The 26,136-nt window shown below is 39.0% G+C and overlaps 1 protein-coding gene across 1 annotated transcript in view; it reads right to left on the bottom strand.

Moving 5' to 3' along the window:
* Positions 1 to 3,383, bottom strand: part of LOC124789504 (ribonuclease P protein subunit p25-like protein) — a 59,672-nt gene extending 56,289 nt beyond the window's left edge. The window contains exons 1-2 of the mRNA XM_047256889.1: positions 3,180 to 3,383; positions 2,955 to 3,049 (exon numbers count right to left, since the gene is read on the bottom strand). Of these exons, the coding sequence (XP_047112845.1) occupies positions 2,955 to 3,049; position 3,180 (96 nt within the window). The 5' untranslated portion in view covers positions 3,181 to 3,383. The remainder of the gene's footprint in view (positions 1 to 2,954; positions 3,050 to 3,179) is intronic.
* Between the last annotated feature and the right edge of the window lie 22,753 nt (positions 3,384 to 26,136).

Below are 26,136 nucleotides of genomic sequence, written 5' to 3'. Positions count from 1 at the left end.
ACTGTAACAGCAAGCTGCAGCACAGATACTACCAATCAGCAACCAACTTTGTCAGTCAATGCACTACCGCCACTTTGCAAGGTTTCTGTTTGAGTTTGTGTTCAAGTGCTGTGCGAAGATGCTGCAGACACACCCATCTTAAGTGCTAAACTGTGCAACAATTTTTGCAGACTTATTCCCAAGGACATTCCAAACCAAAGTCTGAGAAAGTGACCACAGCATGTGTGGCAATCCAAGGCTGCAGCCCCCACCCCCTCTCACCTCACTTCCATATTTGCTCCGGCACTCCCTTTTCTACAGTAATTTATCATTGCCATGTGAGTAAAACTAATAGAAGTCAACTGCAACAGACAGTTTCAGTATCTTGGCTCAGGTTTGTCATAATGGTTCAGAGATCTGAGTGCACCTATGATTGATTGAATTAATGAAATAAAATTTTACTAAACATTATCTTCACACATGACTCTCAGATGGAAATAAAAAATATTTCCACAAAAATGTGATGCATAACCTTAAACTTGCCTTGATGTTACTAACTATGTACATCTCATAACAATTCAGAACAAGGTACAGATAAGAGGAGTTACTGCATTTTATTTGCTACCATCAAACATGCCACATCAGATACAGATAATAAGAATATGGAGCAAATAATTGTCTTTCATGCATCGGTAGAAAAAAGTTTTGAGTTTAATATGTAAGTTGACAAATATACCTTTCTGCCAGTGGAAACACTACTTAAAACAGCAAGCTACAGGGTTTGTCCAACATAGTGTCAACACAATCCTAGCTCACGAGAAAAACAGAATTTCTGTATTTGATAAAATAATGCATGAATGAAAATCTCATTTTTGAGCAATGAAGGTGCTTGTGATTTTGTTGGCCCATTTCTATACAGGTAGATGAGCTTTGTTAACACAGATCATCAACAAGGTTACATTTTCTGGATTGGCATTCATACCAAGTTTTGGTGCAAGTACGTTGGTGAATAACAGACAGACAGTTTCTCCAATTGTTTTTAACTTTATTTTGTAAGAAATGCTCTATGGAAGCTAGAGCTGGGTGTTTAACAAAAAGTAAGAAAGCAAGTTAAAGGTTGCATAATACAAGGCAGATCAACCAATCAAGATAAAAGAGAAGAACTAAAACATTTTAGTCTAAATGCTGAAACTCTAGACTATAGGAGAAAATTGGGAAATATGGAAGCGTCCGATCCCACCCGTCTGCTTTGACCCATGATGTCACATATATGGCAGAAACAAAAACAAACACACACACTTTCCACAAGAAGCCTAATGACACTAACGGAACAAGCGCGGGAAATGGGGTGTTTTGGGTGGGGGGAAAACTAAATATAAACAAATTTAGGCGCCTTGCGTAGCTACAACGTGTAAGTGAAGACAGCCATGCATGAATACCCACCCACTTCCCCAGGGGTCGTAACCCCTGCAACCCATAGAAGATAAAGATGCTTCAGTAGCTGATTAGTACATTTTGTCTTTTAAAAAAAAAAAAAATCTCACGGGATAGAACGAACAGATCAGAAAGATAAATATAATAAACTAAAACAGAAATTCGAGGAAACAGACAATTAAAATAAGTGTTTTTAAATAAAAAAAAATCTCACGAGATAGAACGAACAGATCAGAAAAGTAAATAAAATAAGATAAAACAGAACTGGAGACAGCCACACTCAAACCAAACTCCGCGCCGTCATGACGTCACACACGACAACACCCTTACATCACGGGTCAAAGCCGACGCGTTGGATCGGACGCTTCTGTCGACCCGAAAATTGAACAAAAACCTAGGAAAAATGCAGAGTGACAGATCCTCCTTAAAGGCTAGGAATTATAAGGGCCAAGAATGAGAGAAAGAGAGAGAGAGCGTCCTCCTCCTATCATGAAACTAATATGGGTTACAGCCCACCTGAGATCCTGCAAGCACAATTGTTATTTCAACTTGGACCTCCAACTAACTATTATATACTTGTGAGTTTAAAATATGTTTCTTACAGAAAAAAAGAAAATTTCTTCCTAACAATATTATGAAAAGGATAGTTACTACTCACTGTATGGCAGAGATAGTGAGTCATACGGAGGGATAACAGAAGGACTGTCTCATGTGTGTGAGCTACAGCAGCTGGCCTCAGTAGGCAGAGACTGCAGTTACATGTATGTGTGTGTTTTTTCTATCTCTGATGGCAGCACTGTTGGGCAAAAGCTCATTTTCTGGCAGTCTTTTTGTTGTGCTTATCTGCAACTCATCATCTCTGCTATATGGTAAGTAGTAACAATTCTTTTCATAATACTGTTACATTCCACACTGGATTTTCCACTGTAGAACTTTTTACTAGCTAGATGCTGTGTCGTGTTTAACATCATTTCATTGGGGTTTTTGAGATTATGGCTAAAAGAAAATAACATACTTCATTGCCAAATTCAAACAATGATGCAAATAAATTTAATTACTTTCAGAATAATTTATGAACCCAAAGCATATGAAACTGCAATCAAACTTCATTACATCATTACTTTACACCATTCTTTGCCAATTTATTTTGGAGATTGAAGTTTGATATCAATTCATTCAAGCTAAACACAGTGTGAAAAAAGCAAAACCTTCTCCAGTTTGCTGGGAATTAAGTGATCATTTCATTAAGTGATTACCTGGCCACATAAAATATAAACTGAGGCATGTTATAACAACACGGCTCTTTGATTCTGAATCCTCTATCGAACAATTACAACAAATGAAAGGTCAAATAACATTTACAGACCACCACCAGAACACACTGAGGCCTTTACTCCAGAGAAGCTACTAATCTAAATATCCCGATCTAAACTTATGACTGCTTGTTTATGAGTAACAGTGAAAGACATGAAAGAGGTAATAGTTCATCGAAATTTACAACACGAAATCTATCAAACAACAACGAAAATTCGTATACATACCTGCATCCATATGAACTTTTCTGGCAAGTTGGGGATCGGAATCTTTTCCTTTTCCAGAGGTTCTTCAACATTTTTACCCTTGGTATAGTTTTCCACTGAAATATAATAGCAAATTATATGTGACAAATTAAAAAGCGCTGACAGCCAACAGAACAAATACACCCTTATTAGATGTACAGAGAACAAGTACACAATCATAGAGATGGAAAAATAAATTTATCTTACTCTTAGATCATACGGATTTCTTATTTGTGTGTCGCTTTCGTTTGGAAAGCAGCACAGCTTACATTATCAAATGAAATGGATTTAATTTCGCAAAATTTTTGTTGTACTCCGTTTCTTTTGCTGTGTTCAATCACAACATAATATTGAATCAGCTGTTGCAATTATAAACAAAAACAGATAGCTCCATTAACAACAAATGAATATCGTTTACAGGCTGCCAACGTAGGAATGATTGAAGCCCATACCAACTGTCGTGCCAGTATCATGGTCGGTACCCCGGGGAAGGTCTTTGGCGAGATGGTTTATAACATCTAGACATCACAGCCTGTTCTGATAAATACGAGGACTATAGAGAATGTGTGAAGATTTAACGTTCAATCGACGTCGAAATGCGTCCGAATGGAAAGAAATGTCACGAATACCAGAAAGTAAGAAAAATAACTGAGGGTGAGAGCTTCTTCTATTTCACTATAAAAAATAAATATTTTTATAGTGAAATATCATTCTGCACGGCCACGGAGCTCAACAGTCCAAATAAAATAGACAAATTGTTAGAGCTTCTTCTTTTGCGAAAAGGAAACCTGTTTTGGAGGGAAGATGCTCTCATCATCAGTTTGTCAAACTTAGCTAATGACGTGACAAAACTACATTTGCAGCATTCATAAAATAAAACAGAATAAAAAATACATTAGACTATAGTCCTCGCCGAGACCGATAAATTTTTTATAGGTGGTCTTTTCCTGACTTACGTTAAAAACGTCGACTTTTGTCAGTAGATGTCCCATCTCACACCACACACCGCGTCTAATTGATATCCTGTGGGCTCCAAGAGTGTCAAACTGACGCTTCTCCAGATGTCGAGTGGTTGTTGTGAACTGTGCAAATTTCTAATGTTTAGTATTCGTTATGTTTCTTTTCATTCAGATGCACTTGAACAACGATAGGACGTTAAAATTCGATCGTCATTCACTCTCCATTGGCTCAACCATAATGCCATTTTATTCTTTTCATGGTGTCAGCTTACAACAATCCCTGGACGTCTGGAGAAGCGTCAGATCACCCCTCTTAGGCTCCACAGCTTATCAAGTGGCTTTTTCACTGTCAAAATACTGGGAAACCTAAACCATTTTTCACTCTCAGATATTTGCCATTTCTTGTGGAAGAACTACCTAAGTCGTTATGGAACATTAGCAATGTCGATTTAAGACAAAGCAAACTGATAAAATAAAGACTAAGAAGAAGCAAAACACTCATTCCATTATTACAACACGAATAGCACAAAGAAACTAGGTTAGATTCCAAATATCAACAGACGAGGCACTGCTGCCCCATCAACATCAATGCCAAATATATCTTTGCAGAAGCTACTTCTCCATTTACACAAGCCAGAGTCATAAGATGTAGCAATGCTGTGAAGACGTCCTACTAAACTCATTTAGTTTTCAAATTCTGTGTTATCAGGTGTACAGATTGTGGATGTTTGAACTTAGATTTCTGCAAAATCTGCTACATTTGTTAAAATTTTTCCCTAGACATGCTACTGCCTCCTAGAGTATACACTGATGAAATTCTAACTGAAATTCATCTGAATTAAGCAGCTGTGTAGTAACATTACAAACCACATGACACATATTGCATTTGTGTAAGGTTATACACAGAACTGAAGTGTACAGAATCACTTTCTTTCTGGAAACACAGATACAGATTCATAAGCGAACCAAGATAACTCGACACTGACAGTAACTTCAAAGATATGTTGTTCCACCACATGGATGTGTGTTGGAATTATGGTGTCGGAGGGGAGATAAAATACTGATTGAGAGTATTATAAAACGTTTTATGTCTTTTATCTGTTGGCTTTAATATTTAATGTTTATTACTTCGTCTTTTATGTCTGTATGTGTTGGTATTTGTTTATGATTTTCCATCAAACACGGTGTACTTTTTTCTGGCTGCACTAATGCATGACTTTCTGTTTGTTCCCTTACACTTAAAAGTACTGATCTGAAACTTTTGTTGAGACTGGTACCGAATACTTTTCTTTGAAAATGTGTAGTGCAAATCATTTATACCAGAGGCAGTAATTTTTAGCCTGTGGAGCTGTTTCATATGAAAGAAAAATTTAACTTTTATTTCACATACCCCCCCCCCCATCTCAAAAAAAAACATTCCATCAAGAGTCTTTTGTACCATATCAATTGCAACAGGAATATCTCAGTTCATTGATTGAACTAACATTAGATTTTCGTCTATATTTCTATTTGAAAATAGTCACTATGTTGGATTTATTTCAGAATGCCCACGTGCCACCTTGAAGAAAATATAGTTTGCCTTGGCGACATGCAGTCAACAATCAGCTGTAGTATGGATGGCGATACCGATTTCGTTTGTTGCACTTCACAAGTGAGACAAATGCCATACACAGCCAATACATTCCATACTTAATTTTACTGCAAATTCACAACACTATCAGCCATACAGTTATAGCCCTCAATATGCATACATGGTGCACATTCGATCGCAATAGACCTGTCATCACTTCAGTTAAGTAAAGCCAGCTTTTATCATTTTGCAGTTAATTTGCGATGCTTGTCTTTAATTTTAGTAGGCTTTCATTTATTTTATGTATCCAGTTATGGTGAATAGGTACACCAATCGACATTGGCAATAATTTCTGCCTCAGTACCTTCTTTGAATTTTAGTAGTACAAAATATATAAATACTTGAGTGTAGTAATGTGTTTTTACTGATGATGTTTTAAGGATTCCGCATTACAAAGATAAAAAAGGGATCCTCCTAGTGCAATTTCATCCACCTGTTTTTATCTCTTATTTACAGCAACAAGTAATGTTATCGACTTGAAATGTAGACCAATTTTTAGAAACAATCACATGAAAAGAAGTCGAAATGGGGGTCAAACTTTTAAAGTGAGGCTGCTAGGTTAAGCGAAGCATATGTACATTTTTATATTTGTGGTAGATGACATTCAGAACTAAACTGTCATTTTCCTAAAGCAGTGTAATAGTACTCTCAGGAATTCTCGAGAGAACAGACTACAAAGTTTTGCATGAGCATTTAATACTCAAATGAAAGACATCCAACTTGCCAAGCAGTATAGCTCTGTGGTATCATGCTAATCTTCAATGTGGAGGGCAGGGGTTCGATTCTCAGGTGGGATGTATTTTAAAACGTAGGTGCATAGTTGATATATATTTTCAAACACAGTCACATGCTCTACCAGCATTTCTCTGAAGCACGAAATACATAAAGATAAAAAAAAACAGTGCTTGAGACTGATAATTGTTGGATTGCTGGTTCAAGTGTAGTCTTGGACATTACTTCTTTATTTTTTTTCCCATTTAGTTCCAGTACCTACGTCTTATAAATGTATGCTAATTAGTACATACTCAACTGTCATTTCATGAAAAATGCACATCTTGTTTTTAATAACAAAAAAATCCAATTTTCATCCCAGATATAAATCCCTGATCACTGATCCTTTATATACAAAGTTAATCATAAAAGATGGAAAACAATATCAAATTAATTCTTTTCCATCTTCATGAACTCTATGCTTCATGGAAATGCCCATGGAACATGAACGTTCGTTTAAAAATTTATCACATCTGGGAATTGAAGGCCACCCATGTGACAGTTTGGCATTCTACCACAGAGCCAGACAATCCATCAAAAGTCAATTTGATTTACAGTTTCAAACAGCTTCAGGAAAATTTAAAGTAGATTTTGTAGGGAACCTTTGAGAGTTGCATCAAACTACTTTAGGTAAACTGATACTTGATTGTGAACTAACGCCGATTGCCATGTGATCTTTTTTCAATTTCCAATTAACGGCAAAAAATGTCTGTTTCACTTCAAGTTGTAAACTTGGTTTAGGGTCAACTAGTATACAAATAGGAACTAAGAAGAGGAAAGTTACAGAGGAGTTGAGAACTTTTCAAGATGAGTGGACATAAACTATTTTTTTGATGACTATAAAACAAAACCCACATGTCTAATATAACATCAAATGGGATTACGAGACTAAACATGCAGTCATGTTTAATAACTACAAGGGATAATTTCAACAAGCCCAGGTAAACGATTTAGAAAGGAAACTTTCCGCTCAATGGCAGATATTTGCACGGCCGAATTCAGAGTCAAAATGCTATTTGAAAGTGAGTTATGCTCTGATACTGGCAAAAAAAAAATCGAAGCCATATTCAGATGGTGAAATGCATAATGAATACTTAGAGACTGTCATTGAAATTGTGTGTCCAGAAGAATAAGCCTATCTCATCAAACTACATGTGGTCGACATTGGAAGACGAACTGAAGATACTTTAAAAAATCATGCAGCTGAGTTCATATTAGCTTTGGCCGAATGCACAGATATGGCGGATGCTGCCCAAGTGGCGGTTTATGTCAAAATTGTTGATGCCCATTTTAATAACACAGAAGATTTAGGGGCATTGTATGCACTTATGAATAACACAAATTCACTAGAGTTGTTGAAAGCAATTTTATCGACATTAAGTTGCATTTTCTTAAAACTTAACAACCTATTGGGGCTAACAACGGGTGGTGCTTCAGCAGTACCTGGGAAACAAGCAGGTTTAGATTAGTTGATCGAAAACGAGGCCCACAAAGTTGGCAATACCTCAATGTTAAACTTTCATTGGATTATCCATCAAGAGAATTTATGTGTCCAGTCCCTCAAAATCAACCGCGTCATGATGGTAGTTGTTAAAACAATGAACTTTATTAAGTTGAATGGATTGAATCGCCATCAGTTCCAAGAATTTCGAAGTCTTTGGATTCAGAGCATGATAACATTTTGTATTATACAAAAGTAAGGTTGGTAGCCTGTGCGAAAATATTGAAAAGAATGTTTGATTTTAAGCAAGAAATACAATCATTCTCTGAAACCAAGTCAAAGAGACTGCCACAGTTTGAAAATAAAGAATGACTTTCTGACTTTGCTTTCTTGGTAGACGCAAGTAGCAACTTAATGAAGTTAATAATAGACTCCAAGGAAAATCTCAGCTGATTAATGTCTTACATATTCTTATTTCCGCATTTAAAATGAAACCTGCACTTTGGAAACAACAGTTATGAACAAAAAACTTCGCACATTTTCCTAAACTGTGGAAGCAATCAGACATCACAAAGGCTTCAGCGATTCAATACACTTCTTTAATATCTGACTTGAAATATGAATTCAGAATCTGATTTCAAGACATTAAGAAACATTGTATGTTTTTTCTCTGTATTTGTTATGCCATTCTTCGTAGACATGTGCCAGTACCAGGAGATTTACAAATAGAATGCTGTGAAATGCAGTGTGATTCAGGTTGATTTGGAGGACTTCTACAGAAAATATCTGACAAGAAGAAATAACCAGCAGTTTACAAAGAAGCTTTAAAAATGAAGAGCACAAGGCAAAAATGATGATGGTCAATTTTTTTCCCATTTTCAGGTTAGGACAGTAATTTGTTGCTCAAATATGGCCAAACTTGTAGGGGTTGTACACGGCAAGAATGCTGGCAGTTACTAAGTTATTTGCCATTTTATTTTTGTTGTGCACAGTAAAACTGATGAATGTCATCTATGTTCACGGCACATATGATGAGAGTCATTTCATAAGGTTTGCAAAACCTGTTTGATCAGGAGTTCAACGTGCTGTCTTCATTCTTTTGTTTACTTTGTGTTTGTGATCAGAAAGTTGCCAAAGTTTATAGCTTGTCTTCTTGGTAGTAGTTTCTGTGAAAATGAGTGAATTAAGTGAGTCAAGTGTGGATGAAGATTGTGTAAACGTCAGTAAACCTAGCACAAAGAAGAGAAAATCCCATGGAAAGGTAAGAGATGTGATGAAAAAACTTAAGTGTGTACTCACGAAACTGGGCCCGATTGCAGATGCAGAAGACTACAGTGTTTTGATAGAGTTCGTGAAAGTGAAAGAAAAAGATTAATTTCTCATTTTAATAGTTATGAATCTCATGATGCTCAGTCCACATACTTGGCTGGGCTTATCAATGTTTATGACATCAAAATTCGCAGACCAAGGAAGCCTGAAAATGAATCACATTTTAATGATAAGAGCTACACCTACACAGTAAGAATAAAGGACAGTGATAATTTTATTGACACCCCTGTGTGTTATAAAGCATTTTTGTCTATTTTTGGTGTTACTGGGAGAAGGGTTCAAACTATTCAAACGAGTCTGAAAGAAACTGGTATCGGGAAAGTTCTGACCAAGTATGGGATCGAAACAATCTTCAGACCCACCAAGAAGATTAAGGAATATTTAAGAACTGCAGAAGACGCCCGACATCCCCTAGCAACACCTGGGGTATACAAAATTCCATGCAGTTGTGGACAAGTATATATTGGAACAACGAAAAGAAGTGTAAACATCCACATAGCCAAACATAAAAGTAACTGTCGCTTAGGACACATTGAAAAATTGGCCGTAGCTGAGCATGTTTTTCGAGATGGGAATCATGAAATTAAATTTAATGAGACAAGCGTTCTAGCACGAACATCCCATTACCATGCGCACATGTATAGACGAGCAATAGAAATTCACAAACACCATAACAATTTCAATAGGAAAGAGGAAGTTTTAAAGTTGGACAAAATATGGATGTCGACGTTGCGCCAGGAGATTGACAATCGATTACTCTTAATCGAGAATGATGACGCCTTCCAAAGATAGGCATACCGTCGGCATCACGTGACGAATGGTGGTGCCCTCTATGCGCTCTATAAATGCGAGAGTACCTGGAGCATCAGTGGCAGTAGCCGGACGACCTCATAAGATGTCTCCCGCAGATGGAGACGAAACGTCAGGTGGAAATTTTATACATCAACCACGGCCTCTCAGCCTGGAAGTTTTAACTGAAGAAAAGTGTCATTGAGCACATTGCATCGTTTAATGGCCGTACAAGCCATTATAGTTTTGATAAAACTAAAAAAAAATACTTGATAGACATTTTAAATTTTGTACACATTGTACAAGACAGGTAGACCTAGTGATAAGATTGTGTCCTATGAATATTATAGACAGATATTTGTATCTAAGTTTAACATAGCTTTCGGGTATCCCAGAAGCGACACCTGCAGTGCATGTGACAGGTACCAAGCAGAAATGAAAGCTCTAAACCTCCAGCTGGAACATATTAATGATGATAAGGAAAAAGCAAATATTTTAAGTAGTATTAAGACAAAACAATGTGAGAATGAACTACACTTGAGGAAAGCTAACATGTTTTATGACACAAAGAGAAACTACAGGAAAATTTCAAGGTAAAGGGAGGATACTGAGGCACTTACCATTTATTTTCAAAAAAATTTATGTTTACCTAATTTGACCACAAATGACGTTTACTACCGACGTCAATTGTCATGGTATTTGTTCAATTTCCACAGCCTATCTATGGGAAATGCAACTTTTTTTGCTTACCCAGAAACAGAAGGAGGTAAGGGTGCAGACGAAGTAGTATCGATGTTGCACTATTATATCTTCACCATGTTACAGTCCAATGTCAAAAACTTGTACATACTTTGCAATTCTTGTAGCGGGCAGAACAAGACTTACACCATGTTCCGCTTCTGTCATTGTGTGGTACAAATCCTAAAAAAACTTGACTGCGTAACAATCATATTCCCTATTCGTGGCCACTCTTACCTAGAATGCGATAGAGATATGGCCCTGATAAACGGCAAATTTCCTGCAGAGATACCAGAACATTGGGTAAATGCAATAAAGAATGCCAGTGTAAAGCCTTCGCCTTTCACTGTGATTGAAACTGACCAAAACTTATCTAGAAAATGGACTGCTATTTTGGAAAATCACTATCACAAGAAATGTTCATTTACTACACGACCAATTCGTGAAATAAAGTTTTCAAAAGACCATTGTAGATTAGTTGAACACAGATCATCTTACGCTGGGTACCTTCTTATGTCACCGATCCTTACACAACACCAACTTACCAAGCTTTCAACAAAGACAGAAGACCCTGGAGATAATATGTCCTTCTCTTTACCACCAATTCTGGGTGAAGCTAAGAGAAAATTACTCAACACTTTACCTTTGCTTTCACATATCAATCATCTATAGACCTATAATGAATTATAGAATAGTGCCGCATAACAATCGTGTAACCTTGAAAGTAATGAAAACTTATCAGTACAGGAAATATTTTTGCCGTTTCTACAACAGATATTTAGTTAGGTTATTAGTTAAATTCATAATACGCTATGTAAGTAGGTAGGTTACTATTGTATGACAAAAACCACCAGCAGGTTCCCTTGTTTTAGCCCAAAAGTTGGCTTATTTCCAGATCTTATTAAGCTAAAACCTGGAAAGTACCAAGACTTGCAGCACCTGAAGCAGTTTTGCAGTCCATCTGCTCAAAAGTACTTTGAAGAACTTCCTCACTGACAAAACATAAGTTGTAAGTAACAGTATTAAAATAAAATCTATATGGGCCTAATGTGTTAAAATATTTTTTTTTTTTTGTCATCAGTCTGCTGACTGGTTTGATGTGGCCCGCCATGAATTCCTTTCCTGTGCTAACCTCCTCATCTCAGAGCAGCACTTGCAACCTACGTCCTCAATTATTTGCTTGATGTATTCCAATCTCTGTCTTCCTCTACAGTTTTTGCCCCCTACAGCTCCCTGTAGTACCATGGAAGTCATTCCCTCATGTCTTAGCAGATGACCTATCATCCTGTCCCTTCTCCTTATCAGTGTTTTCCACATATTCCTTTCCTCTCCGATTCTGCGTAGAACCTCCTCATTCCTTACCTTATCAGCCCACCTAATTTTCAACATTCGTCTATAGCACCACATCTCAAATGCTTCGATTCTCTTCTGTTCCGGTTTTCCCACAGTCCATGTTTCACTACCATACAATGCTGTACTCCAGACGCACATCCTCAGAAATTTCTTCCTCAAATTAAGGCCGGTATTTGATATTAGTAGACTTCTCTTGGCCAGAAATGCCTTTTTTGCCATAGCGAGTCTGCTTTTGATGTCCTCCTTGCTCCGTCCGTCATTGGTTATTTTACTGCCTAGGTAGCAGAATTCCTTAACTTCATTGACTTCGTGACCATCAATCCTGATGTTAAGTTTCTCGCTGTTCTCATTTCTATTACTTCTCATTACCTTCGTCTTTCTCTGATTTACTCTCAAACCATACTGTGTACTCATTAGACCATTCCGTTCAGCAGATCATTTAATTCTTCTTCACTTTCACTCAGGATAGCAATGTCATCAGCGAATCGTATCATTGATATCCTTTCACTTTGTATTTTAATTCCACTCCTGAACCTTTCTTTTATTTCCATCATTGCTTCCTCGATGTACAGATTGAAGAGTAGGGGCGAAAGGCTACAGCCTTGTCTTACACCCTTCTTAATACAAGCACTTCGTTCTTGATCGTCCACTCTTATTATTCCCTCTTGGTTGTTGTACATATTGTATATGACCCATCTCTCCCTATAGCTTACCCCTACTTTTTTCAGAATTTCGAACAGCTTGCACCATTTTATATTGTCAAACGCTTTTTCCAGGTCGACAAATCCTATGAAAGTGTCTTGATTTTTCTTTAGCCTTGCTTCCATTATTAGCCGTAATGTCAGAATTGCCTCTCTCGTCCCTTTACTTTTCCTAAAGCCAAACTGATCGTCACCTAGCGCATTCTCAATTTTCTTTTCCATTCTTCTGTATATTATTCTTGTAAGCAGCTTCGATGCATGAGCTGTTAAGCTGATTGTGCGATAATTCTCGCACTTGTCAGCTCTTGCCATCTTCGGAATTGTGTGGATGATGCTTTTCCGAAAGTCAGATGGTATATCGCCAGACTCTTATACTCTACACACCAACGTGAATAGTCGATTTGTTGCCACTTCCCCCAATGATTTTAGAAATTCTGATGGAATGTTGTCTATCCCTTCTGCCTTATTTGACCGTAAGTCCTCCAAAGCTCTTTTAAATTCCGATTCTAATACTGGATCCCCTACCTCTTCTAAATCGACTCCTGTTTCTTCTTCTATCACATCAGACAAATCTTCACCCTCATAGAGGCTTTCAATGTATTCTTTCCACCTATCTGCTCCCTCCTCTGCATTTAACAGTGAAATTCCCGTTGCACTCTTAATGTTACCACCGTTGCTTTTAATGTCACCAAAGGTTGTTTTGACTTTCCTGTATGCTGAGTCTGTCCTTCTGACAATCATATCTTTTTCGATGTCTTCACATTTTTCCTGCAGCCATTTCGTCTTAGCTTCCCTGCACTTCTTATTTATTTCATTCCTCAGCGACTTGTATTTCTGTATTCCTGATTTTCCTGGAACATGTTTGTACTTCCTCCTTTCATCAATCAACTGAAGTATTTCTTCTGTTACCCATGGTTTCTTCGCAGCTACATTCTTTGTACCTATGTTTTCCTTCCCAACTTCTGTGATGGTCCTTTTTAGATATGTCCATTCCTCTTCAACTGTACTGCCTACTGCGCTATTCCTTATTGCTGTATCTATAGCGTTAGAGAACTTCAAATGTATCTCGTCATTCCTTAGTACTTCCGTATCCCACTTCTTTGCGTATTGATTCTTCCTGACTAATGTCTTGAACGTCAGCCTACTCTTCATCACTACTATATTGTGATCTGAGTCTATATCTGCTCCTGGGTACGCCTTACAATCCAGTATCTGATTTCGGAACCTCTGTCTGACCATGATGTAATCTAATTGAAATCTTCCCGTATCTCCCGGCCAAGTATACCTCCTCCTCTTGTGATTCTTGAACAGGGTATTCGCTATTACTAGCTGAAACTTGTTACAGAACTCAATTAGTCTTTCTCCTCTTTCATTCCTTGTCCCAAGCCCATATTCTCCTGTAACCTTTTCTTCTACTCCTTCCCCTACAACTGCATTCCAGTCGCCCATGACTATTAGATTTTCGTCCCCCTTTACATACTGCATTACCCTTTCAATATCCTCATACACTTTCTCTATCTGTTCATCTTCAGCTTGCGACGTCGGCATGTATACCTGAACTATCGTTGTCGGTATTGGTCTGCTGTCGATTCTGATTAGAACAACCCAGTCACTGAACTGTTCACAGTAACACACCCTCTGCCCTACCTTCCTATTCATAATGAATCCTACACCTGTTATACCATTTTCTGCTGCTGTTGATATTACCCGATACTCATCTGACCAGAAATCCTTGTCTTCCTTCCACTTCACTTCACTGACCCCTACTATATCTAGGTCGAGCCTTTACATTTCCCTTTTCAGATTTTCTAGTTTCCATACCACGTTCAAGCTTCTGACATTCCACGCCCTGACTCGTAGAACGTTATCCTTTCGTTGATTATTCAATCTTTTTCTCATGGTAACCTCCCCCTTGGCAGTCCCCTCCCGGAGATCCAAATGGGGGACTATTAAAATCTAGAATATTACAAATCTTATAAAATAAACAGTAAACAGAATCTGTTTACAGGTTACAAGATCCACTGAAGAAGCACAGAAAGATAGTGGACTTCCATCGTTTTTACCAAGTTTTTTATGACTACCATCACTTTTACCACGTTTTTTGGGTACCTATTTAAGATCTTAATAAAGTACCTTAAAACTGAAAATGTGTTTATTGCATTACATTTATTACTTAAACAAATATATATAGAACAGTAAAAATGCTGTTGTGATAATTATACGGTGAACGTTTATGATATATGAGAAACTAGAGCAGAAAATTCGTCGTCCTGAAAAGTTACAAAAAAGTGACTATCATCATTTTTGCCTTGTGCTCTTCAAATAGTTTCATTATTTGGGATTGTTTACGCATATGAACAGCTTCTTAGTCAGATGAATTACATTCACAAATGCAAACACGAATTACTGATGTATGTCTGGAAAATTCTATGTGTGTAGCAACAACTTCAGTTGACATCAACACTGTCTCACTTAGTTCAGCCAAGCAAAGCCAGACATCCCACTAACATTGTTTTTCATTAAATTGTATAATAAATGTTCTTTCCTCAGATTTGTTTTATTTTCTTTAATAAATAAATTAATATTTCTTGATTGTTTTGGTTCACAGAACAAAAACTGGTGATGTGGCCCACTGAGAAATCCCCTCTCAAAAATTTGGCCCACCTACTGAAAAGGTCGGCCACCTTGATTAATGCTATAAACCATGGTCTTGCACATTCTGTATGAACTTGACGAACCTCATTGGTTGTTTTAATTTCAGTACTTTTTCCAATGATTAAATTAAGTACATTGTTATTTATTTAACTATGCAATAGAAATCAAAAGTCCTAGACAGAATTGAACATAATTCATCCCATTTATAATCTGATCCTTTTAACTATTTAACACTATCCAGATTGTCTCTAGCTAGTGTGTTTTCGAGTGAGATGATGTTTGCAGTGCTCAATATTAGCTTTGGCTCAATTACTTTTACAATTCCTGAGCCTCCATATTTATCTAGTCAATTTGTTGACAATAATGATCAGAGTAACGGCATTCCATTGTAATCGTATTTTCTGAATATTACATAGTTCAGCATGCTGAAACTCAAATCCGTTATTCTGGTAATTGAAGCCACTAAATCTGTAAGATTATGTGGCTTCAAAATGTCTGATAATTTTAATTTACCAATATTATAGGAGTATGCTTCAATATATAATCTCTCAGTACTGTGAAATACTGATTCCATTTACCTGTCTATGGTAATGTGGGTATTTTCGTTTGGTGGTTGATAAATACCTATCACTTTTTGTTGCATTGTATTACTTACAAAACTTTTGGAATGTTTTAAATTCCAACTAATTCCAGTGACTTCACTCTGCAATATTGTTAAAGAAATAATAGTATTTTTCCTTTAAAATATCATCCATTAGAAAGAGCTGCAACACCCCTTTTCCAGTCTTGGCTTCAGTAACTACTTCCTGAGGGATATTCATCTAATTAAAGTAACATGTTTCATCCTGCTTCTGTACACATTCTCTTATTTCCAGTAAATGTTCATCTATGAATGCTTGTGACAGGTACAATTTGTTTATGTGGCACTGTATGTTTAAACACATTAGACAAAATGTCTGTGTTTCCTCATTTCTTTGACTGTCTTCTGTGTTACAGGTCGTTCTCACAACCAGTCAAATGTACCTGTGTGCAACATGAAACCTGTGACTGACACCACTGATATTCACAACATTCACGTTTTTAAAATGTCTGATATTTTTAAAAAATCGTTCAATAGCTGCACTAATCCCTCTGTCAGTACGGAAATGAGATGGTGAATCATTACAATGCAGAATATTCATAGAAAACAGTATCAGTATTAATTAGTTTGCTTTAATCTGCCACCAAGTTTCAACATAGTTAATATTATGCTATATAGTAAAAGATTCATCATGGAAAGGAGACCACACATTACCAAAATTATTCCAAGATGTCCTAGAGAAAGTTTTCTGAGCCTTAATTTGGACAAACGAAGGATGAATATTTGTTAACCAAACGTATCTGAATCACTTTCGTTTTGCTGATAACATCATACTGTTTTTCTCAAGTGCCGAAAATGGAACAACTTAATAAAAATAGCTTTATGCAGATGACTAAGCAAACTGAAACTAATATTTTCCTCTAATCCTACACTATGCTCACACCAGAAAATGAAAAAAATAAGTACCATTATAAAACATGCATAAGCAATGTGGATATATACAGTTACAAATCATAATTAATGGAAAGGTCGAGATCAGTGGTCATCAAACTGCAGCCTGCAGGCTGCATGTGGCCCGAATCAAATATTCATGTGTCCCACGGTTCTCAGCTGAATTACATAATTATATGCATCTAGCAACTAATGGATCAATCTAAAAACGTCAACTAATGTTAACAGCTTCTTAAGAGCATAGCCTTCTTTCTCAGTAACAAACAAACGATCAATTTGATGCAGGGTAATTGTGGTCTATCAAGCCAGGGAACAGCCTCAAATTGATCTACAAAAGCCACCTAAGTTACAGCACATGCTGTGCAAGAACTGATTTAGTTGGTCATAACAGTTTGAAGATAATTTCTTTTTTTCTCTAAAGTCGTCCTTGTTTGCTATGCATACCTCGATTTTGCGCTTACAAAGTGTAAGATTGATATTTGAGTAAATTTTACCTCAAAATTTTGTGAATAAGGAGCAAGAAAAGGTAAGAAATGTGTTCTATCAGAGATACACCTACTTGAATGTGGGGATAGAAGATCTTTCACAGTGGCCCCAGTAACAGCATCAGGCAGATGGCCCACCAGCATGGGATAATTCAGCCGACCATGTAGAAGACTCATATCACTATCTGTCACTGAAAATGCGAGCAGACCATATGGCCAACGGACCTGCCTTTGCGATGACGATTTTGTCGCTCGTATGCCACACAGGATACCGTGTTGATGGGATTTCTGTCATCAGTCCTATTCACAGGTAAGTCTACCAGTATGACTGGCGGTATCGTCAACCTTCAAAACACCTACCTGTGGGCTAAGAAAAGTCCCTGTAGTATGATGACAGTGAACAATAAACACCAGTTCAGCATCAACGTATGTGCAGGGAGAATTAGCAACCGCCTCATGGGACCAGTCACTTTCCATAATGCGTCTCACAAATGAGAAAAATCTACACTTCCTGCCTGTGATCATGCCTGCCCTTCTGGAAGATGTGGATTTTGTGGTATGAAAGGTGATATAGCTACTGTATGGTCATGCTCCAGCTCACTGCCCTCTGGAGTGTGAAGTTAACAATATTACAGACAGAACATTCCCACATGTGTCTTATGTTCTCATGTGTGGTATCAATCACTGAAGCCTAAACTGTCAAAGATCTTTTATCTGCACCTTCAAGCAGGTGTACCTCCCATCGACGGCATTTCTGGTCACATCGCCATATAATCCTTTTTTCTCCTTATCAATGTGTTGCATCTATACCACTAACTTTATTCACAACAAATTTTGCAGGCGGTATCCACATCATCCTATACAAAAGTATATCATGGTACCACGCACAGTTTAGGCTTTACGACGTCATTAACACTGAGATGCGTGAGAAAGCACCGCGTTGTACATGATGGGTAAATTTATTACTTCTTTTCTACTAACTCTGTTCACAACAAATTTTGTAGAAAGTATCCTCATGTACCACTGAACGTAGCTACAAAATTATATCACTGTGTGATACATAGATCAGGAGAAACGACGTTGTAGACATTGAGATGTGTGAAAACCTGCTGCATCATGTAAGACATTTAAATTTATTAGTTCTTTGTTAGAAGCTCTATTTGGAACATATTTCGCTAACAGTATTCACAAATGCCCCCCCATGAACCATGGACCTTGCCGTTGGTGGGGAGGCTTGCGTGCCTCAGCGATACAGATGGCGGTACCGTAGGTGCAACCACAACGGAGGGGTATCTGTTGAGAGGCCAGACAAACATGTGGTTCCTGAAGAGGGGCAGCAGCCTTTTCAGTAGTTGCAGGGGCAACAGTCTGGATGATTGACTGATCTGGCCTTGTAACATTAACCAAAACGGCCTTGGTGTGCTGGTACTGCGAACAGCTGAAAGCAAGGGGAAACTACAGCCGTAATTTTTCCCGAGGACATGCAGCTTTACTGTATGATTAAATGATGATGGCGTCCTCTTGGGTAAAATATTCCGGAGGTAAAGTAGTCCCCCATTCGGATTTCCTGGCGAGGACTACTCAAGAGGACGTCGTTATCAGGTGAAAGAAAACTGGCGTTCTACGGATTGGAGCGTGGAATGTCAGATCCTTTAATCGGGCAGCTAGGTTAGAAAATTTAAAAAGGGAAATGGATAGGTTAAAGTTAGATATAGTGGGAATTAGTGAAGTTTGGTGGCAGGAGGAACAAGACTTTTGGTCAGGTGATTACAGGGTTATAAATACAAAATCAAATAGAGGTAATGCAGGAGTAGGTTTAATAATGAATAAAAAAATAGGAGTGCGGGTAAACTACTACAAACAGCATAGTAAACGCATTATTGTGGCCAAGATAGACACAAAGCCCATGCCTACTACAGTAGTACAAGTTTATATGCCAACTAGTTCTGCAGATGATGAAGAAATTGATGAAATGTATGACGAGATAAAAGAAATTATTCAGGTAGTGAAGGGAGACGAAAATTTAATAGTCATGGGTGACTGGAATTCGTCAGTAGGAAAAGGGAGAGAAGGAAATGTAGTAGGTGAATATGGATTGGGGGGATGAAATGAAAGAGGAAGCCGCCTGGTAGAATTTTGCACAGAGCATAACTTAATCATAGCTAACACTTGGTTCAAGAATCATAAAATAAGGTTGTATACCTGGAAGAATCCTGGAGACACTAAAAGGTATCAGATAGATTATATAATGGTAAGACAGAGATTTAGGAACCAGGTTTTAAATTCTAAGACATTTCCAGGGGCAGATATGGATTCTAACCACAATCTCTTGGTTATGAACTGCAGATTGAAACTGAAGAAACTGCAAAAAGGTGGGAATTTAAGGAGATGGGACCTGGATAAACTGAAAGAACCAGAGGTTGTAGAGAGTTTCAGGGAGAGCATAAGGGAACAATTGACAGGAATGAGGGAAAGAAATACAGTAGGAGAAGAATGGGTAGCTCTGAGGGATGAAGTAGTGAAAGCAGCAGACGATCAAGTAGGTAAAAAGACGAGGGCTAATAGAAATCCTTGGGTAACAGAAGAATTATTGAATTTAATTGATGAAAGGAGAAAATATAAAAATGCAGTAAATGAAGCAGGCAAAAGGGAATACAAACGTCTCAAAAATGAGATCGACAGGAAGTGCAAAATGGCTAAGCAGGGATGGCTAGAGGACAAATGTAACGATGTAGAGGCTTGTCTCACTAGGGGTAAGATAGATACTGCCTACAGGAAAATTAAAGAGACCTTTGGAGAGAAGAGAACCACTTGTATGAATATCAAGAGCTCAGATGGCAGCCCAGTTCTAAGCAAAGAAGGGAAGGCAGAAAGGTGGAAGGAGTATATAGAGGGTCTATACAAGGGCGATGTACTTGAGGACAATATTATGGAAATGGAAGAGGATGTAGATGAAGATGAAATGGGAGATACGATACTGCGTGAAGAGTTTGACAGAGCACTGAAAGACCTGAGTCGAAACAAGGCCCCGGAGTAGACAACATTCCATTAGAACTACTGACGGCCTTGGGAGAGCCAGTGCTGACAAAACTCTACCATCTGGTGAGCAAGATGTATGAGACAGGTGAAATACCCTCAGACTTCAAGAAGAATATAATAATTCCAATCCCATAGAAAGCAGGTGTTGACAGATGTAAAAATTACCGAACTATCAGTTTAATAAGTCATAGCTGCAAAATACTAACGCGAATTCTTTACAGACGAATGGAAAAATTGGTAGAAGCGGACCTCGGGGAAGATCAGTTTGGATTCCGTAGAAATGTTGGAACACGTGAGGCAATGCTAACCTTACGACTTATCTTAGAAGAAAGATTAAGGAAAGGCAAACCTACGTTTCTATCATTTGTAGACTTAGAGAAAGCTTTTGACAATGTTTACTGGAATATTCTCTTTCGTATTCTATTGGTGGCAGGGGTAAAATACAGGGAGCGAAAGGCTATTTACAATTTGTACAGAAACCAGATAGCAGTTATAAGAGTCGAGGGGCATGAAAGGGAAGCAGTGGTTGGGAAAGGAGTGAGACAGGGTTGTAGCCTCTCCCAGATGTTATTCAATCTGTATATTGAGCAAGCAGCAAAGGAAACAAAAGAAAAATTCGGAGTTGGTATTAAAATTCATGGAGAAGAAGTAAAAACTTTGAGGTTCGCCGATGACATTGTAATTCTGTCAGAGACAGCAAAGGACTTGGAAGAGCAGTTGAACGGAATGGACAGTGTCTTGAAAGGAGGATATAAGATGAACATCAACAAAAGCAAAACGAGGATAATGGAATGTAGCCAAATTAAATCGGGTGATGCTGAGGGAATTAGATTAGGAAATGAGACACTTAAAGTAGTAAAGGAGTTTTGCTATTTAGGGAGTGAAATAACTGATGATGGTCGAAGTAGAGAGGATATAAAATGTAGACTGGCAATGGCAAGGAAATCGTTTCTGAAGAAGAGGAATTTGTTAACATTGAGTATAGATTTAAATGTCAGGAAGTCGTTTCTGAAAGTATGTGTATGGAGTGTAGCCATGTATGGAAGTGAAACATGGACGATAACTAGTATGGACAAGAAGAGAATAGAAGCTTTCGAAATATGGTGCTACAGAAGAATGCTGAAGATAAGGTGGGTAGATCACATAACTAATGAGGAGGTATTGAATAGGATTGGGGAGAAGAGAAGTTTGTGGCACAACTTGACTAGAAGAAGGGATCGGTTGGTAGGACATGTTTTGAGGCGTCAAGGGATCACAAATTTAGCATTGGAGGGCAGCGTGGAGGGTAAAAATCGTAGAGGGAGACCAAGAGATGAATACATTAAGCAGATTCAGAAGGATGTAGGTTGCAGTAGGTACTGGGAGATGAAGAAGCTTGCACAAGATAGAGTAGCATGGAGAGCTGCATCAAACCAGTCTCAGGACTGAAGATCACAACAACAACAACAACATTCACAAATGCCACTCAATGTACCTACACAAATACACATCAAAAAAAGCTTTGCATCACCCCAGTTACCAGAACTTCTGAAGATAGACGTTGACTGTGGATATTGTATCACAGCCACAGTCCCTTGACTATGCAGAGATTTTACAAAACCCGCCCAAAGATGTAAACAACCATGCATGGGCAGCGCCTATAAGACGGAGGGGGTCCGACAGCCGATCAGCTCCAGTCATTCCACCAGGAAGAAGGTACACGGCTCGTGAAGACGGTCAATACCGCGGTTCGATCGCGTCCGCATTGTTACTTTGTGCCAGGAAGGGCTCTCAACAAGGGAAGTGTCCAGGCGTCTCGGAATAAACCAAAGCGATGTTGTTTGGACATGGAGGAGATACAGACAGGGTCGATGAGTTGCCTCGCTCAGGCCTCTCAACGGCTACTACTGCAGTGGATGATCGCTACCTACTGATTATAGCTCGGAGGAACCCTGACAGCAACGCCACCATCTTGAATAGTGCTTTTCGTGCAGCCACAGTACGTCGTGTTACGACTCAAACTGTGCGCAATAGGCTGCATGATACGCAACTTCACTCCCGACGTCCATGACGAGGTCCATCTTTGCAACCATGACACCATGCAGCGCGATACAGATGGGCTCAACAACATGCCAAATGGACCGCTCAGGATTGGCATCATATTCTCTTCACCGATGAGTGTCACATATGCCTTCAACCAGACAATCGTCGGAGACGTGTTTGGAGGCAACACGGTCAGGCTGAACGCATTAGAAACACTGTCCAACGAATGCAGCAAGGTGGAGGTCCCCTGCTGTTTTGGGGTGCCATTATGTGTGGCCGACTTACGTCACTGGTGGTCCTGAAAAGCGCCGTAATGACTGTACGATACATGAAAGTCATCCCCCCACCAATAGTGCAACCATATAGGCAGCATATTGGCGAGGCATTCGTCTTCATGGAAGACAATTCACGCCCCCATCGTTCACATCTTGTGAATGACTTCCTTCAGGATAACGACATCGCTGACTAGAGTGGCCAGCATGTTCTCCAGACATGAACCCTATCGAACACGCCTGGGATAGACTGAAAAGGGCTGTTTATGGATGACGTGACCCATCAACCACTCTGAGGGATCTACGCCGAATCGCCGTTGAGGAGTGGGACAATCTGGACCAACAGTGCCTTGATGAACTTGTGGATAGTATGCCACGACGAATACAGGCATGCATCAATGCAAGAGGACGGGCTGCTAGGTATTAGAGGTACCAGTGTGTACAGCAATCTGGACCACCACCTCTGAAGGTCTCGCTATATGGGGGTACAACATGCAATGTGCGGTTTTCATGCGCAATAAAAAGGGCGGAAATGATGTTTATGTTGACCTCTATTCCAATTTTCTGTACGGGTTCCGGATCTCTCGGAACTGCGGTGATGCGAAACTTTTTTGTGATGTGTGTATATCATTGTGTGACACATAGTTCCAGAGGTATGTCGTCATAAACACTGAGATACTTGAAAAAGAAACGCGCATCATGCATGAAGTTTTAGTACAATAAAAGTCACTCCTACAGTCAACTTAGGGAAATCCCTGACATCTGGCAGCGCTTCTGACAACTGCGAAACGCAAACGGCAGTAGGCGAAAACGCTGGCTGTGTATAGAGCTGTGAACAGGGTTGTCAGAGACGTTTAGAAAATACCGTTGTAGACACGTGAAGCAGATGAGTCTAGCGCACGGAAACTGTCCAGGATCATTTTTCTTAATGTGGATACTGTACCTAAAATTTTTTACATTATGAATATTTCTTTGAAAGACTGTTTCATAATTACAAAGGTGTTTTCACGAATGCATGGTGACGGCATCATTGTGCCTGAAGCTCCTGTACTTTAAATAATGTTCAGTTACTTACACAAAAAATATACTGAATGCAGCTTTATTGTAACGTCGATCAATTAGAAATCTAGGCAGGTTTAGCTGTTAAGAAAAGGTGCAAATGGCTCTGAGCACTATGGGACTTAACATCTATGGTCATCAGTCCCCTAGAACTTAGAACTACTTAAACCTAACTAACCTAAGGACAGCACACAACACCCAGCCATCACGAGGCAGAGAAAAATCCCTGACCCCGCCGGGAATCGAACCCGGGAACCCGGGCGTGGGAAGCGAGAACGCTACCGCACGACCACGAGATGCGGGCAGCTGTTAAGAGCGACTCGAAGAAACGACAGCAAAAAAACATACAAAAAGGTTCCAAAATTAACACTCCAAACAACAAATAGAAAACATATAAAACACAGAAAATACAGAGCTCCTGGTGGGAAACGCAGAACTCAGCGGTTCTTGTCATTCACTTGTTAATATACGTCACAACTTCACAGACGCTATGCTACTTCACTGCAACAGTGTCGCTGGATACCGTGAAAGATGTTTATCTGCGCGACTACGACAATCGAAGTGTGTAGCGGTCGCTAAATCAAACCCGTTGGTACAAGCGGAGTGTCAGTCTCTGAAGCTAGCCGGAAAGTGCAGATGTCGTCTGGAATGGGTCGTGGGCTCCGATGTACTCCGTCGACTGGTTGAAGCAGCCGTGATGGAATTTCGGGCGTTGAATCTGCTTAACATTGGACTCTTCACTGCAACATAGTAGGTGACGCCTCTTGGAAGGCATAAGCGAGCTTCACGTGATTAAATGACACGGTGATTGGTTTCTCATTACTGCTATGTCCAGAGTCTGCGTGCTTCTGCGATATGGTCCATTTGGTGCGGCCGCTTGATTCAGTCTGTCCGCAACATTACATGAGAACAGTTCGCGAGATCGCCATGCACAGAAGTTGACATAGAACTGTGCCTGGAGACCTTCGAAGGTTTAATCAGGTTCATAAGCTCCTGCAAATGATGCAGCAACTCTGATTGAGCCTGTCTCGCATTCGTAAGAGGGTTGGAGTCAGCAAGTCAGGTGCACTGTCTCGCTGTAAATAAGCTCAGCTGCAGATGAGTATGTGTCAGGTTTATTGGTGGTTCATAGGCCGAGCGAAACTACGGGAAGTCAGATGTCCATGAACTTCCCTGGCAAATGTACATTGCCTTTAGTGGCAATGTCACCGCTGAATCATGCTGTTGCTGGCTGCATAGTAACTTGTTGTTTTCTGGTGTATGTAGCCACAAAATTTCGCCAGCCGGGCAGACAGATCTGATTCAAACCGTCGACCTCTATCGGTGGTTATGGCCACATCGACTTAAAGGTGGAGGCACGGCTTTTGCTGATACGTTGTCACTCGAACTGCCTCCAGCCAGTATGTATATCTGTCTGTCATTGTCAGTAAATATAGCTGGCTGTCGGACAGAGTAGCAATACCACCACATCGAAGTGAATGAGTGGAAAATGTGACGATCGCTTGGAAAATCACCTATCAGCGCTTGCACGTCGTGGGAGATCTTACAGAGTTGCAATCGTTGGCATGTCTGTTTGCACTCAGGACAGTCCCATTCCATTCCTGGAAAGTAAAAAAGTGAAATATTTTCGGTATTTCACTACAAATACAGTTCACTTTTGTTTTCATTTCTAATAGAAAGTGGGCAAAACGAACTGCGTATATATATATATATATATATATATATATATATATATATATATATATATATAATGTGAAAACTGTGTATACAAAAGTTTTGAGTGTTTAAATAAGATAAAAAGAAACTTTTTGTGGCAAAAATGTCACAGGTGCTCCGTTTCCTCCTGGGAGTCTATGAAGGTTTGGACCTTAGTAACTTTCAGAGGTGGTGGAACTGCTGTGTGATAAATACTGTTTTACGGATGTTTCCTCGCTCGTATGGCTTTCTTTTTGTAGGGTGAGATGAAATATTTTGTGTAGAAGACACTGACAGACACTCCATAAGAGCGCAGCCATCATTCGAGAAACACCAGGTTGGTCTGAACGTGTTAGACAGTCATCAACACCAAGATGCGAGCTGTGCATTAATTAAACACGATATCTCCAGCAACATCTGCGTAAAAATACTCGTCACATGGAAATTTGAACACCATCTCTGAACATACCTAGCGTCAAAACATTCATGGACACCTAGCAGGGATATAGTGCGCCTGGGACATTCTTGTCACGTAAAAAGACGTTTATCTCCTCCAAACATTCTAAAAATTTGTATAGGTAGTTATTACAGCCTTACAAAAAAGTAAAGCACTCAGAAGACATGATCTGATGCTAATGTAACTTTGTATGTAACTTTTATGTGTACACACCATCGATTAGTATGAAAGTAATTAT

The sequence above is a fragment of the Schistocerca piceifrons genome, chromosome 3, assembly GCF_021461385.2.
Source record: "Schistocerca piceifrons isolate TAMUIC-IGC-003096 chromosome 3, iqSchPice1.1, whole genome shotgun sequence".
NCBI lineage: Eukaryota > Metazoa > Arthropoda > Insecta > Orthoptera > Acrididae > Schistocerca > Schistocerca piceifrons.
The sequence above is the reverse complement of the archived record's forward strand: the minus strand, read 5'-3'. Positions and strand labels throughout refer to the sequence as shown.